The 16,305-nt window shown below is 41.6% G+C and overlaps 1 protein-coding gene across 1 annotated transcript in view; it reads right to left on the bottom strand.

The window, feature by feature from the left end:
• LOC126428433 (unconventional myosin-Ib) overlaps positions 1–16,305 on the bottom strand; it is an 852,237-nt gene that overhangs the window by 183,750 nt on the left and 652,182 nt on the right. The window contains exon 12 of the mRNA XM_050090358.1: positions 6,995–7,224. Within this exon, the coding sequence (XP_049946315.1) occupies positions 6,995–7,224 (230 nt within the window). The remainder of the gene's footprint in view (positions 1–6,994; positions 7,225–16,305) is intronic.

Here is a 16,305-nt window from a genome sequence, read left to right as displayed (position 1 = left end):
AAAACAGTGATATTGCACAGTGAGGTCCAAAGAAAATCTGACAGTTTAACTCATCCCAGAAGTGTTCCATTGGGTTCAGGTAGGATTCTAGGCAAGCCAATCCATTTCTGGGATGTTATTGTCCACAAACACAGATGCTGCTTTATGACAGGGTTTATTGTCATGCTGATACAAATAATCATTGTCTCCTATTAAAATGTGTTCCTGTGCTTCTGCATTTAGCATTTTCTTAACTTGCAACATGGGGCCCACACCCTAACATCAAAAACACATAATGATACCACAGCACTGCCTCTCACACTTCACAGTTGGCATATAAATTATATTCTTTTATCAAGAAAGTCTGTAGTTAGTGGAATAACACCATAGATAATAAAGTTTTACATAATAGTGATATAGCGAAATAGTGTCCTCTTTGTGTGCTATCATTTGTCAAAAACTCATTTTGATATTTGAAACCGTTTATGAAATATGAGGAATGTTGTTGATATTTCAGCCTGGCTTTATCACTGGCACAGTGTGATTGCAAATGAGGGTACTTCATCAGATCAATTTTCTCGAGGTTGGCGACAGATAGACCCTCTAAAATTCACTATGTTAGCTAAATCTCGTTTGCAACAACATATTACGTAATATGCCCCATTCTCAAAATCATAGTGACCTCTATTTTTTATTGTAAACTTTCTCAAATTTTGGACAATGTCTTACACTGATGGAACTATCACAATTACTATGACCATTAATGTGGTCACCATCATGGACCTGACAATAAAGCTATAAGTAAAGCAAAAACGAATTTTTTTAGCGAATAGTTCCTGTAAAATTATTTGAGAAAGATTGCAGAGCATGCACCTCAATTCTGTCATTGAGGACTGGCCGAAAGGTTGAACATTATTGTCAGCCTCCCCTTCTGAACAAATGAATGAACCTCGTCCAACACTTTGGACAAAAATTGGTCACTGTGCATTGGCCACCGCATCCTGTGTGGTTTCTATTCGTGGGCATTCAACTTTGATTCTATTTTCACTGTATCATACCAGTGATTTGAAATGTACCACCTGCCTTACCTATGACTGAGCTTATCTGATCATTGCACCTCATATCACTACAAATAGTTATATCTAGCTTTTTGTATGAGATGGCTGCTTCCACCTGTGAACCATTGGTATTGTAGTCATGGGACACGATACATTTAAAACAAGTTGCCAGTCTTTACATCAGACTGATGACTCTGAGCACTATGGGTGCACCACACTGAAATGTTTATCAAGATCTGATTGAACATTTCTGCACCTCTTTTTTATTACCAAGTGCATTTTCAACATGGATCAGCAGTAGTATAAATGATTCCACACCATCTACTTTTATGTGAATCTTGGCAATATAACTACTGTTCCTTATGAAGAGATATGAAGGGCTCAGAGAAAATATTTCCTATCTGCAGCACAAATGTTCAGATTGCAGAAGCCCTTTTTAGCAGTCAGAGAAGAATTAAAATATGAAGTAAATGAATCCAAAGCAGCCAACTAGTTAAAACAAAAAGTGGGTTTTTCAACCTTTGAGTATAATTTCAACAGATATAAACCTACCTTCTTCAGAAGTGTAGCCTGAAGCCAATGTAACAACAATAACTACAAACCCAGAAGCATACATGTCAAAATTACACATCATAGAGAGCTCAGATCCCCACAAAGGGGTGGGAATATAAAATAAATCATGAAACATAACGAAAATAATAAAAACTAGTACTTTCACATTGGAAAAATACCAAATAATGAAGCACTCTGACATTTGTCGAATGAAAATATGCTGTCAGCACATATGTTCAAAATTTTAAAATGTGAAGGTGGTGCAGGAAGACCTCCAAGAATGAATGACAATGTTGAAAGAGTGAAGTGTCTTGTGAGGTCTCATCATTGTACCAGTAAGCACCTGAGACCCAGGAAAAGGGTCGTGTGTGGGCTAGCAGGCATTGCAAGCATTAGGTGCTGCACCACAACATTATCCATCAATACAATTTTGACATTAAATAGCATTCTAATGGTTCTCAGAGCCCCTACCATCCAACTCAAAAAACACTTGGCTGCTTTGGATGATATCTGAAAGAGTATAACTCATCAACTGAAATGCTGTCCTGCAGAACCCCCCCCCCCCCCCCCAAATGGCTACAACAACTGGGAACAATTCCTCCATTTCTGCGTAACTGCTGAAGGATATTTTTAATGGTACAACAGTGGTTTGTAAAAGGAATAAAATGGTTGGTTACAAGAAAAATTGATCTTGTTTTCAGGACCCTCTGCATATTCCATCATCCCAGTATCCACTGACACAAGCTCCAGCACCTGACCGGGTGTCAGCTAGGCATCTGCGGAGATGTCTTCTTCTCCGCTGCCCCTGACGCTGGCGGCAGTGGGTGTCAACCCTTCTCCACTCACTCCTGCCACCTCCGCTGCTGCGGCAGCTGCCTCTAACACCACCAGCCCCTTTGGCCTAGGTGCATGTGGAGACACCTTCTCCACCACCACCCAAACACTACTCGCCACAGGCAACTTCACAGTTAAACCAGACACTATGATAGTGTCAGCCTAGGTGCCTGTGAAGATGCGTTCCCCTCCACCACCCCTGACAATACTTGCTAGCATCTCTTTTGCAGCCCCCTATCACTGCACTGGTGTATGTCGAGGTGCCTGCAAAGATGCCTCCACTTCTGTTGCCTCCAATGCCACATTCCACTGGTTCTTCCTCAGCGACCCCAGTCACAGCACAGGTGTCAAGTCTGGTGCCTTCACAGGTGTCTTCACCTCTGCCACTCACAACAATGGCCGTGGTTGCCAACAAGAATCCAGCTGCTGCCGCCATCTCTGCTTCTGCAGACACAGCAGCTACCTCCTGTGCTGCTGACAGAGCCTCCTATACCTCTAGCTCTCTTCTCAATCAGCCCAGTCGACACCAACCCCGTCACAACTGGCCCTGTTGCTGCCAACACCTATCTTCTCATCACCAGCTCTTTTTTCGTCAGGCCGGTTGACGTCGGCGCTGTTCCGGCCAGCCCTGTTGACACCGACACCGACGTCCATGCCTTTAACCCGACCAGCAGCAACCCTGTCACGGCAAGCCCTGGAGCCGGCATCGCCAATTTTGCCGCCACTGTCTCAACCGCAAGTCCCGCTGCCACAGCCAGCCCTGAAGACAGTCGCATTGTCCCATTGCATTGCCCACTCCTTTTGTTTCCTCAACTCCATCCCACTCCTTGTCTCCTAAACCTCCTGCCCTGCTGTGCACTTGTGGTGCAGTGCCTCCTCCCTTCCATTCAGAGATGGTGCCATTCCTTTCCCAGGTTGCTCTGGCCATAGGGTGATCCTCTCTGTTGCTACACTGTGGTTGTCATTTCTAGGGATGAATTTCACTGCAAACCTATCGGTATGTTGGGCTGTACCCTTGTTGCCACCCCTAGGTGGCTGGGTGATCTTTCTCCAAGCTGATACTGTCCGTCTATGGTTTTTCAGCTAAACAGTTACAGTTTCTCTTGTTGGCCACATCGGAGAGGTTGCCAGCTAGCCGGCATCGTCGCATCTCAGCCAGCCACTATTGCCATGGCATGAACCACTGAGCTGGCTGTACCACCTGTTTTAAGGGAGGATGGATACTGTATCTGCCTGGACTATGCTGTTATGTACAGCAGACGAGTATTGTGGGTTACAGCCTCTTGAGGAGTTTGTACACTGACAGCTCACATCAGAACAACACAATGAGCTGTTTAGATTCTAGCTTCACACACCTTGAGAATTCTACCTCATAGGTTCACACGGCCTTCACGGTGTCAGGAGGGGTCAACCTCACTGATAGGTGGCATACCTATCTACATCTACATCTATATCTACATGATTACTCTGGAATTAACAATTGAGTGCCTTGCAGAGAGTTCATCTAACCACCTTCAAACTATTTCTCTACTGTTCCACTTTCTGACAGCACATGGAGAAAATGAACACTTAAATCTTCCCATGCTAGCTCTGATCTCTCTTATTTAATTATGATGATCATTCCTCATTATGTATGTGGGCATTAACAAAATATTTTTACACTCTGAGGACGTAGCTGGTGATCAAAATTTCATGAGAAGATCCTGCCACAACTTTAATGACTGCCAGCCCAATATGTATATAATACCTGTGGTATTCAAATGGTTCAAATGGCTCTAAGCACTATGGGGCTTAACATCTGAGGTCATCAGTCCCCTAGACTTAGAACTACTGAAACCTAACTAACCTAAGGACATCACACACATCCATGCCCAAGGCAGGATTCGAACTTGTGACCGCAGTAGCAGCGTGGTTCCAGACTGAAGCACCTACAACTGCTTGGCCACAGCGGCCAGCTCATGGTATACTCTTCCCTATTTTGTGATAAGCAGTGCTGCAGTCATGGCCACCACTTTTCTACCTAATGTAGTGTACCCATGTAGCACCACTCTTGTATCCCCCAGTGGAGGCTATTTAGGCTACCACTCAACCACACTGCAACCAGGTGGTGCTGGCTGCATCCACAGCCCACCGATAGCAATCATCTTTGCCTTTGTTGTGAGCACATGCTGTCAATGCTACACTGAACTTTTGTCAGCTGCCTATCAGATGCCCCAGAAACACCATCATGTGATGGCAGCTACTGTTGTTCAAGCCACACTCTCATTGACTGCCAACGTCTGACATCACAGAAGCACCACTGTCCATGAGGGCACACTCTCAACAGATCAGACCCTATCACTGATCGTCCTTGGCACCTTCTGCTTTGCCACCAACTATGACTTGTGGACTTCAGCACTGTAGGCACATTCCCAGAAATCTCAAGGACTGACTTTTTTCTTGGCAATTAAGTAGTGTTGACATTCATCTTCAGAAACTGTATTTTGATTTCTGTTGCTTAGTTCGATGATAAATAGTTATTACTATGACTTGTGCATTTCAGCCATTGCCTGTCACACCCCATGGCTGTGAACACTAAATCTGAATTATCAAATGAAAAACAGCAATAAGATATCTTGAATGTTTCCAGAGATAGATCATTTTATCATTTTACACACTTGACAAATATCACACGAGGTGCCATCTTTGGAGGCCTGATTGTCACCCAGGAATTGTTTGGGGAATAAATGAAAAAATTACACACCCTCTTGGAGAATAAGTGACTGACTTATTATGTTCTTTTATTACTTATTTTTTCATGATGTACTCATATAGCAAAATGTTCCTGTGACTGTGACATATAAAATATAGAAAATAAAAGAACAAAACAAACATTGGTTTCTTATTTTGTCCTGAATTCTAATATGTGTTAGATTAAATAACATCTGAGATGTTGAAGGTAAGATTTTTCTTTGCCTACCTTAATTGACACAGTCTATGCATTCTCTACAAAGTACTGTACTAAGGTACCAGTTTAAACAAACAACAACAAAAAGTTTTTGTAACTGCCACAATTCTGTACATTAGATGACAAGACTTATATCTAAGTGGCCGTGCGGTTAAAGGCGCTTCAGTCTGGAACCGCGTGACCGCTACAGTCACAGGTTCGAATCCTGCCTCGGGCATGGATGTGTGTGATGTCCTTAGGTTAGTTAGGTTTAATTAGTTCTAAGTTCGAGGCGACTGATGACCTCAGAAGTTAAGTCACATAGTGCTCAGAGCCATTTGAACCATTTTTTTAATATCTAAGTAACCTAGAAGTAATTACTCCAAATATCAGTTTGAATAGATTAACACCAGTCATAGTGTGTTGTCAGACACTTCAGAAGTAGCCAGCAGCAACTAGCTAGTGGTAAGAAGCCAGCAGTCACTCCTTCTGTGTGTTACTGTATAACTTCACTTGTTCCATATCCCTGGAGACTCCCCTTCATGATGAGACTGATGAGCGATAATGATTGCATACATGAATGAAAAAGAGAAGTTTCAGTCTGTCAACAAAACCTCGACCTCTTCCTAGTGTTACCACCATCAGTATCATTCATAATGCAACAGAAACCACTTGCAGTATGTCCCTTTAGATATGATATTATTCTTTTTATCATTACATAGATAGTTACTTAGCACATTTTATATGTTCTGTAATGATCCTGTCTCTCCTCTTTTTACTTATTAACAGCCTGAAGATGACCACCGCAATTACAGCACTGTGAAATGCCAAATGATTGTGTTGAGAAACCATGTATAAGGAGTGTTAAAATGAAAACGTAAAAAAGCCATAACAATCAAAATGGTTGAAATTTGCATATGCCACTTTGGGATAATGTAGCAAGGTATCAGTGGATGTGGAAGCATGCATTGTCACTTCCACCTAAAAAATTCAAAGCTGTACCCTCCGCAGACAAGGTGATGCTCACCGCATTTTCGAGAGTCTGATTTCGGATACTCATCAAATTCCTCAAGCACGGAAAAACAGTGAACAGTGATGTGTACTGTGAGACACTCCCTAGCCTATGCAAGTACATTGAGAGCAAATGACATGGACTGCTCACTGAGGGAGAGACTCTGCTTCACAATATGTACGTCCACATGTCTCTGATGTCACACAAAGTGTAATGGCCAATTTCGAGTGGGAGCATCATCAACATCCATCCCACAACCCAGACATGTCAGCCTGCGACTTCCATATGTTAGGTCCTCTAAAGAAACATCTCAGAGGGAAGCACTTCAACTCAGGTGATGAACTGAAGGACACAGAGAAGACTAGTTCCTGTCACAGCCATAAGAATTCTGGGAAAAGGGAATACATCGGTTTGTGAAACAGTGGGATAGTTGTGCACAGACCTCTCGTGTTTACTTTTGAATGAGATTTCAATTATATCCACAGTGTTGCTTTGCACCTTTTCTTTTGAACACCCCCATGCAAACATATTCACTCAACCAATCACTTAATCTATATGGTCAGTATTTATTTTTTTCTGATTCTCTTTACATCACTCCAGATTGCAAGAAGAAACACACTGCCTTAAACTCACCTTTGTGCTGTCATTGATCCTGGTAACGAGCCATGTGAAGAGGCGGCTGTAGAGTGCCTTGCAGAGTGCGTCCCGGGCATGTGTCGCTTCGCCGGCACTGAGCTCTGCCGTGACGGGCTCCTCACCGTCATCTGTGCCGGAAACCGTCCCCGGCAGCAGCGTCCGTGACGTGAGGGCCGTCTGCAGTGCACCCTGCTCTGTTCCGAGCAGTTCGCACACATCGTACAGCTCTGTCAAATAAATGAGTTACGCGTCAGAAAAAGTGACTTCCATAAGCTATGCTAAGTGCTCGGTAGGTGCACTGACTTTCACTATTTGGAAGTGCTGCCACACAGCAAGTGCAGCAGGTCAGCTATATCTCCATCAAGACTCTGCAAACTAGTGTAATTTGAGCAGGAGAGGATACTTTTGATTGGACAAAATGTTAAGTTTTCTTCCCAGTGAATCAGTGTACAAAGCACCAAAAGAACACTTGCTTAAGTGCCTCTTTGCACACTGTTAGTCTAAACTCACCTTTGTGGTTCCAATGGAAGCAATACATATGAGGTTGTACTATAAGGGACAGTCAAAAAGTTTTTCTTCACAGGTGGTACAGTCCAGAATTGGTATGCCAATGAGGTAAAATCACCATGAACAATGAGTCAATGATCCCAATGATACACCAGGTTAAAGATACCTGTTTAGTAAAACACTGTGTCCTGCTGCACAAAGACGTCCATAACTGCCTACTGCATATCCTCGTGCAACAGGAATTGTCTACCGTCCGAGGCCTTTTTTAGGGACCAAAGGCATGATATTCACATGAAGAGAGATTGAGACTATATCGCAGATGCTCGAGTGTCTGCCACTTTAGTCTCCCAGTAGAGGTTAGACTCCCAGATTGAACAGTATCCTGTGGCGAATCACAAACAGCACAGAGCTTGGCACACCATTCCACAATGGTGGTTTTCGAGAGATGTGTTGCCCCATACACATTCTTCAGTCTCCAATGGATGTCTACTGGCATTTGTCCTTCAGCAACCAAGGAAAAACTAACAGCGCATTGGTCCTGTTTGGATCCATTTGGTAATGAAATCACCATAATTCACAAGCAATACATTGCAGCAGTGATGCAGAAACCAGTGCCTACAGTCCTCAGAAAATCAAAGTCAATATCTCATATGCCAAGCAGGGACGTGATGAGGTTTCCTTGGTCTTAAACTGGCCTCTCGGAGTCTGTTGTATACTGTTTGGTCAGTAACACTGTGACTAGTTGCTGCTCTTAGATCATTTTGTAGGTCCTGGGCAGCTGCAGTGGGTTGGTGGGCAGAACAGTGAACCACATATCGGTTGTCTCTGGCCAATATTATCCATTTTATTCCTTGCTTTGGCTTTCTTGTGTACGTACTGGTTTCACGAAATTGTTTCCAAACCTTTACAACAACAGGTGAAGCTAAACTAAGTTCTGTAGACACTGCACCAACACTTAATGAGTAATGTCACTTCTGGAATACATTCTGCCTCAGGCAGATACCTCCTGTTTGATGAAACTTACGCAAAGAGTATAGAGATGCACTCATTATTCACACTCACTAGATGGCAGAGTAATTCCAATCCCAAAGAAAGCAGGTGTTGACAGATGTGAAAATTACCGAACTATCAGTTTAATAAGTCACAGCTGCAAAATACTAACACAAATTCTCTACAGACGAATGGAAAAACTAGTAGAAGCCAACCTCGGGGAAGATCAGTTTGGATTCCGTAGAAACACTGGAACACGTGAGGCAATACTGACCTTATGACTTATCTTAGAAGAAAGATTAAGGAAAGGCAAACCTACGTTTCTAGCATTTGTAGACTTAGAGAAAGCTTTTGACAATGTTGACTGGAATACTCTCTTTCAAATTCTAAAGGTGGCAGGGGTAAAATACAGGGAGCGAAAGGCTATTTACAATTTGTACAGAAACCAGATGGCAGTTATAAGAGTCGAGGGAGATGAAAGGGAAGCATTGGTTGGGAAGGGAGTAAGACAGGGTTGTAGCCTCTCCCCGATGTTGTTCAATCTGTATATTGAGCAAGCAGTAAAGGAAACAAAAGAAAAATTCGGAGTAGGTATTAAAATTCATGGAGAAGAAATAAAAACTTTGAGGTTCGCCGATGACATTGTAATTCTGTCAGAGACAGCAAAGGACTTGGAAGAGCAGTTGAATGGAATGGACAGTGTCTTGAAAGGAGGATATAAGATGAACATCAACAAAAGCAAAACAAGGATAATGGAATGTAGTCTAATTAAGTCGGGTGATGCTTAGGGAATTAGATTAGGAAATGAGACACTTAAAGTAGTAAAGGAGTTTTGCTATTTGGGGAGCAAAATAACTGATGATGGTCGAAGTAGAGAGGACATAAAATGTAGGCTGGCAATGGCAAGGAAATCGTTTCTGAAGAAGAGAAATTTGTTAACATCGAGTATAGATTTAAGTGTCAGGAAGTCATTTCTGAAAGTATTTGTATGGAGTGTAGCCATGTATGGAAGTGAAACATGGACGATAAATAGTTTGGACAAGAAGAGAATAGAAGCTTTTGAAATGTGGTGCTACAGAAGAATGCTGAAGATAAGGTGGGTAGATCACATAACTAATGAGGAGGTATTGAATAGGATTGGGGAGAAGAGAAGTTTGTGGCACAACTTGACTAGAAGAAGGGATCGGTTGGTAGGACATGTCCTGAGGCATCAAGGGATCACAAATTTAGCATTGGAGGGCAGCATGGAGGGTAAAAATCGTAGGGGGAGACCAAGAGATGAATACACTAAGCAGATTCAGAAGGATGTAGGTTGCAGTAGGTACTGGGAGATGAAAAAGCTTGCACAGGATAAAGTAGCATGGAGAGCTGCATCAAACCAGTCTCAAGACTGAAGACCACAACAACACAACAACAGATGGCAGAGTGAGACACTGCCCATTCATTGCAGTCTTAGGCATAACATGATATGTCTGAATACTGCCACTAAGCTGTGGCTTTCAAAAGTATTGTGGAAGATTGTTCTTACTATTAAAACACGTCAGAAAACTAAGAGCAACAGGATATATCTTAATTGTGGACTATGTACATGGTGCATTTGATCAAATTTTTGTCCCTGTAGTTGTTTTGAGTAGTGTATATAACTTCATCATCTGCAAAAAGTTTGAAGTTAATATTATTATTGACTGCCAGATCACTAACATCCAATACAAACTATCTGATCAAAAGCACAGGGTGTCTCATGAAAGATGCCTGGTAGGTCACGTGATATGGCCACCAGCAGCTGCCACCACATCCACCGGCTGCCAACACACATGACTCTTGGACACTAATCTGGCAATAGTCAGTTGCACATATGCTTCCCCCGAGTTAAGCATAAACAACGTTGTCATCTGATTACCTTTATTTACAGAAGGTACTCAAAATGATGTCCCTTGTGGTAAAGAACAGCCTGACACCTCCTGAACCCATTAGCAAACACTCAACAAATTTCAGCTGCCGGAATGTTGGAAATGACCAGCCAAACCCTGTCTTCCAATTCTTTGAGTGTGTGGTGCTTGCTTGCATACACCTTGTCTTTTAACATTCCCCAAAGATAACAATCACATGGATTTAGATCCGAAGAACAAGGAGGCCAGTCAGTTATTGTGTCACCAAAGACACTTCATATTGCTGCCTTAGAAGCATTGGCAATGTGTGATCTTGCATTGTCCTACATGAAATAACCATACATCTCTCCATTAGGTGTTAGTTCTCATACTGTTCACGTACATGTCAGTATGCATTGTTTCATGGAAAAAGAATGCTCCAGTAACTCATCTTGCACTAATAGCACACCACACTCCTGTTTTCATATCGTGCATAGGTTGTAGATGTAATTCATGAGGATTTTTGGAGCTCAAATATCAATTGTTCTGAGGATTTATGTACCCTGACATGCTTCATCAGAGAAAACAAGTATCTCAGGATCAACTTCCCCATTGTGCACAGCCTGTAACAGCCAGTTGGGGAAGACATCGAGCAACAGTATTTGAGTTCCTCAGTTGATGCACTGCCGTTATTTTGTATGGTTTCAGTTTCAGTTAGTGCACAGCTCCGTGAGCAGATGCTTTTGACAAACAAGTCTGATGTGCCAAAAGGCACAGAGATTTTCTCAGATTTCTTTCCAAGGCCTCCCCTATTTCATCTAATTTATTTTTGGTTAAAACACTAGGTTCTCTAGGCCTTCGTTTGTGTAACACAGATCCAGTCTCTTCAAATTTCACCACTAATCTGCATATCATTGGGAATATGAACACTGGGAAATTTTCGTATGAATTCAGCCGACATTCCATATATGATCCTGTTTTTGCATAGTTCAACACAAAAAACATTCATTGATCCTTCATGTATACCATACCAAACGGAAACTCAACAGGAAACTCAGAACATAACACCTGAACACTTAGTTCATAAATTTCTGGGATTGCAACTCGATAATAAATTCAGTTGGGAAGGGCATACCACAGAATTGCTTAAGCGCCTAAACAGGTCGGTATTTGCCGTGAGAATGACGTCAGACCTACGAGATATAAATATAAAAAAACTTGAATACTTTACTTACTTTCATTCTATTATGTCATATGGGATCATATTCTGGGGCATCTCATCAAACTAAGCAAAAGGTTTTAGGGTGCTAAAGTGTGTGATAAGAATAATTTGTGGTGTAAATTCAAGAACATCTTGTAGAAAACTGTTCAAGGAACTTTGCATTCTAACCACATTTATTCCTTAATGAAATTTGTTGCAAGTAATGCATCTCTATTTCCAACCAATAGCTCAATACATAGGATCAATACCAGGAATAAGAACAATCTACATAAAGACCTAAAATCACTTACCTTGGTCCAGAAAGGGGTCCAATATTCAGGAACATACATTTTTCACAAAATGCCAGCAACCATTAAAAAGCTGGTTTCAGATAAAGCACGGTTTAAACAGAGTTTGAAAGACTTTTTGATAGGCAACTATCTTAACGGAGACTGTTAAGCGAGCTTAAGTAAAAATAGCTGTTAGATTCCAGTTTTGACAACACTTGGTCACAACAGTCAAGATTAAGTATTTTGTATATGATAAACTTATCAATAGTGCATAACAGTGTATCATTCTGACAGTGCGTTAATTCTGTAAATATTAGCTGTTCCAGAATGAGATTTTCACTCTGCAGCAGAGTGTGCACTGATATGAAACTTCCTGGCAGATTAAAACTGTGTGCTGGACCGAGACTCAAACTTGGGACCTTTGCCTTTCGCGGGCAAGTGCTCTATCAACTGAGCTACCCAAGCACGACTCACTCCCCGTCCTCACAGCTTTACTTCTGCCGGTACCTCGTCTCCTACCTTCCAAACTTTCCAGAAGCTCTCCTGCAAACCTTACAGAACTAGCACTCCTGAAAGAAAGGATATTGTGGAGACATGGCTTAACCACAGCTTGGGGGATGGTAGAGCACTTGCCCGTGAAAGGCAAAGGTCCCGAGTTTGAGTCTCGGTCCGGCACACAGTTTTAATCTGCCAGGAAGTTTCATTAGCTGTTCCAGTTTACTGTATTGTATTAACCTATTTCGACTATCTCCTGACAAATGATCAGAATAGTAAGTATTATATTCAAATGTTTTATGTTTTTATGTTATACTTTCTGACATGTTCCACACCCACAAGAATCATCTCATTTTTTTGGGTCTATGGAACAAAAACTGAATCTAACCTAATCTAATCTAATCAGTCACACAGTATAGCAAGACACGCGCACAGTGTTTCTGTCTGAGGACGAGGCCCAATGATATATGCACCAGGAAAGCCTCGGACTCAGTGCAGTTGCAATAATGATGCTAAGCAACAATATTTGAAGCAATTAAACTCGAGCCCAGTGATATACGGGGTGGTCAATTGATCGTGACCAGGCCAAATATCTCACGAAATAAGCGTCAATGAAAAAACTACAAAGAACAAAACTCTTCTAGCTTGAAGGGGGAAACCAGATGGCACTATGGCGCTGCCATAGGTCAAACTGATATCAACTGTGTGTTTTTTTAAATAGAAATCCCCATTTTTTATTACATATTCGTGTAGTAAGTAAAGAAATATGAATGTTTTAGTTGGACCACTTTTTTTGCTTTGTGATAGATGGCACTGTAATAGTCACAAACATATGGCTCACAATTTTAGATGAACAGTTGGTAACAGGTATATTTTTTAAATTAAAATACAGAATGTAGGTACGTTGGAACATTTTATTTTGGTTGTTCCAATGTGATACATGTACCTTTGTGAACTTATCATTTCTGAGAACACATGCTGTTACAGCATGATTACCTGTAAATACCACATTAATGCAATAAATACTCAGAATGATGTCCATCAACCTCAATGCATTTGGCAATACGTATAACGACATTCCTCTCAACAGCAAGTAGTTCACCTTCCGTAATGTTCGCACACGCATTGACAATGCGCTGACGCATGTTGTCAGGGGTTGTCGGTGGAGCACAATAGCAAATATCCTTCAACTTTCCCAACAGAAAGAAATCTGGGGAAGTCAGATCTGGTGAACGTGTGGGCCACGGTAAGGTGCTTCGACGACCAATCCACCTGTCATGAAATATGCTATTCAATACCACTTCAACCACACGTGAGCTATGTGCCGGACATCCATCATGTTGGAAGTACATCAACATTCTGTCATGCAGTGAAACATCTTGTAGTAACATCGGTAGAACATTATGTAGGAAATCAGCATACATTGCACCCGTTAGATTGCCATTGATAAAATGGGGGCCAATTATCCTTCCTCCCATAATGCCGCACCATACATTAACCCGCCAAAGTCGCTGATGTTCCACTTGTCACAGCCATCATGGATTTTCCGTTGCCCAATAGTGCATATTATTCTGGTTTACGTCACCGCTGTTGTTGAATGATGCTTCGTTACTAAATAGAACGCATGCAAAAAATCTGTCATCATCCCGTAATTTCTCTTGTGCCCAGTGGCAGAACTGTACACGCCATTCAAAGTCATCGCCATTCATTTCCTGTTGCAAAGAAATATGGTACAGGCACAATCGATGTTGATGTAGCATTCTTAACATCGACATTTTTGAGATTCCTGATTCTCGCACAATTTGTCTGCTCCTGATGTGCGGATTAGCTGCAACAGCAGCTAAAATACCTACTTGGGCATCATCATTTGCTGCAGGTCATGGTTGACATTTCACATGTGGCTGAACACTTCCTGTTTCCTTAAATAATGTAGCTATCTGGCAAACGGTCCAGACACTTGGATGATGTCGTCCAGGATACCGAGCAGCATACACAGCACACGCCCGTCAGGCATTTTGATCACAATAGCCATTCATCAACACGATATCGACCTTTTCCGCAATTAGTATAAGGTCCATTTTAACAGGGGTAATGTATCATGAAGCAAATACCGTCTGCACTGGTGGAATGTTATGTGATTCCATGTACTTTTACGTTTGTGACTATTACAAAGCGAAAAAAGTGGTCCAACTAAAACATTGATATTTCTTTACGTACTACACATATAATAAAAAATGGCGGTTCCTATTTAAAAAAACGCAGTTGATATCTGTTTGACCTATGGCAGCACTATCTATTAGGCCAACCATAGCGCCATCTGGTTTTCCCCTTCAAGCTAGATGAGTTTCATTCGTTGTAGTTTTTTTGTTTGATGCTTATTTCTTGAGGCATTTGGTCCAGTCACTATCAATGGACCACCCTGTATATGCCAGGAAAGCCTCGTACTTGGGGTAGTTGCAATAATGACGTCTATCAACAATATTTGAAGCATTTAAACTGTTGTGGCGTAACAAGACAGTTACGCCACACTGAAGTAGCTGAAAGGCACGCGTAATCTCAAGTAGGCTAGATAGAGGTCTGAAACAGGATACTTATTAATGTTATAAAGAAAAGTATGTAGCTGCTGGAATACTTAACTTTTAATCCTTGTTGTATACATCGTTCTTGATGAGACATTTCATACAATAACTATCAAACTATGTAAGGCTAATGGCGCCTTGCTAGGTTGTAGCCATTGACTTAGCTGAAGGCTATTCTAACTGTCTCTCGGCAAATGAGAGAAAGGCTTCGTCAGTATAGTCGCTAGCAATGTCGTCCGTACAACTGGGGCGAGTGCTAGTCCGTATCTCGAGACCTGCCTTGTGGTGGCGCTCGGTCTGCGATCACACAGTGGCGACACGCGGGTCCGACATGTACTAAATGGACCGCGGCCAATTTAAAGCTACCACCTAGCAAGTGTGGTGTCTGGCGGCGACACCACATAAACTCGACAAAAAAACTCAAAAGAAAACTCCAGCACACTAAGTTGCAGTGTAGGGGCACACAGAATTTTATAGTAAAACTGTAAAGTAAATTCTATAGACCCATGCAATTTTGCTAATTTGTCACTGTCCATGTATGATACACACATTGTACGCTTCTTTTTTCTTTGGAGAATAATTGGAATGCTTATCCTGAATGCAAATGAAACATTATAAAGGATAAAACATTAAAAAAGATGTAAAGTCAAGAGTGCTTGTGTGATGAACAAACTGTTTGTCATGGAAGAAAACTATTTGTTATGCCATGTTAGTGCACAAATAATTTTTGATCTTGAAGTATGCCCTTGTACTCTGCCACTTTCCATCAGATTCAAATGACAATGTTGCAGACAAGCAGTTTATTCCAGATACATTCTTGCCCTCTGACAAGTAAGGGAGAGCTCCTGCACACTGTCATGGGAAAAAAATTACCACATGCCGAAATGCTTTGAGCAGTGGAAGAAATAAATGCATTGTGTGTGGAAACACAACCATCACTATTTGACAATGTGGAACAAATTCACAGTACTAGTCTTGTACCTTTTTGCCAAGCATTGTGCTTCAAACTGAGCATCTATGAAACTAAATGTCATAAATATTTTACCACATACTGTAACCCTTTTTCTCTGAGGGGTCACAGGTGATGCCTGTGAATTGCTTCATCACTCATTTTAAAAAATCCAAACAACAGTACATGATGTTCAGTATGTAATGAATTTAGAATGCTACACTCAGTGTTGTTATTAATAAATCTGTGAGACTGACAAGGGCCAAACACAAAACACTAGCGGATCAAATTTTTTGAACTGTCGTCTGCATGGTTGACGGTCCCTTTCCATCAATATGTGAAGTCTACATGGTCACGATTTAGCTGCGGTTTTTCGTTCATGTTTTCTCTTCACATTCACATCACCGACTGCCAATTTGCACAGCTTTA

Source organism: Schistocerca serialis, chromosome 12, assembly GCF_023864345.2.
Source record: "Schistocerca serialis cubense isolate TAMUIC-IGC-003099 chromosome 12, iqSchSeri2.2, whole genome shotgun sequence".
NCBI classification, from domain to species: domain Eukaryota; kingdom Metazoa; phylum Arthropoda; class Insecta; order Orthoptera; family Acrididae; genus Schistocerca; species Schistocerca serialis.
The sequence above is the reverse complement of the archived record's forward strand: the minus strand, read 5'-3'. Positions and strand labels throughout refer to the sequence as shown.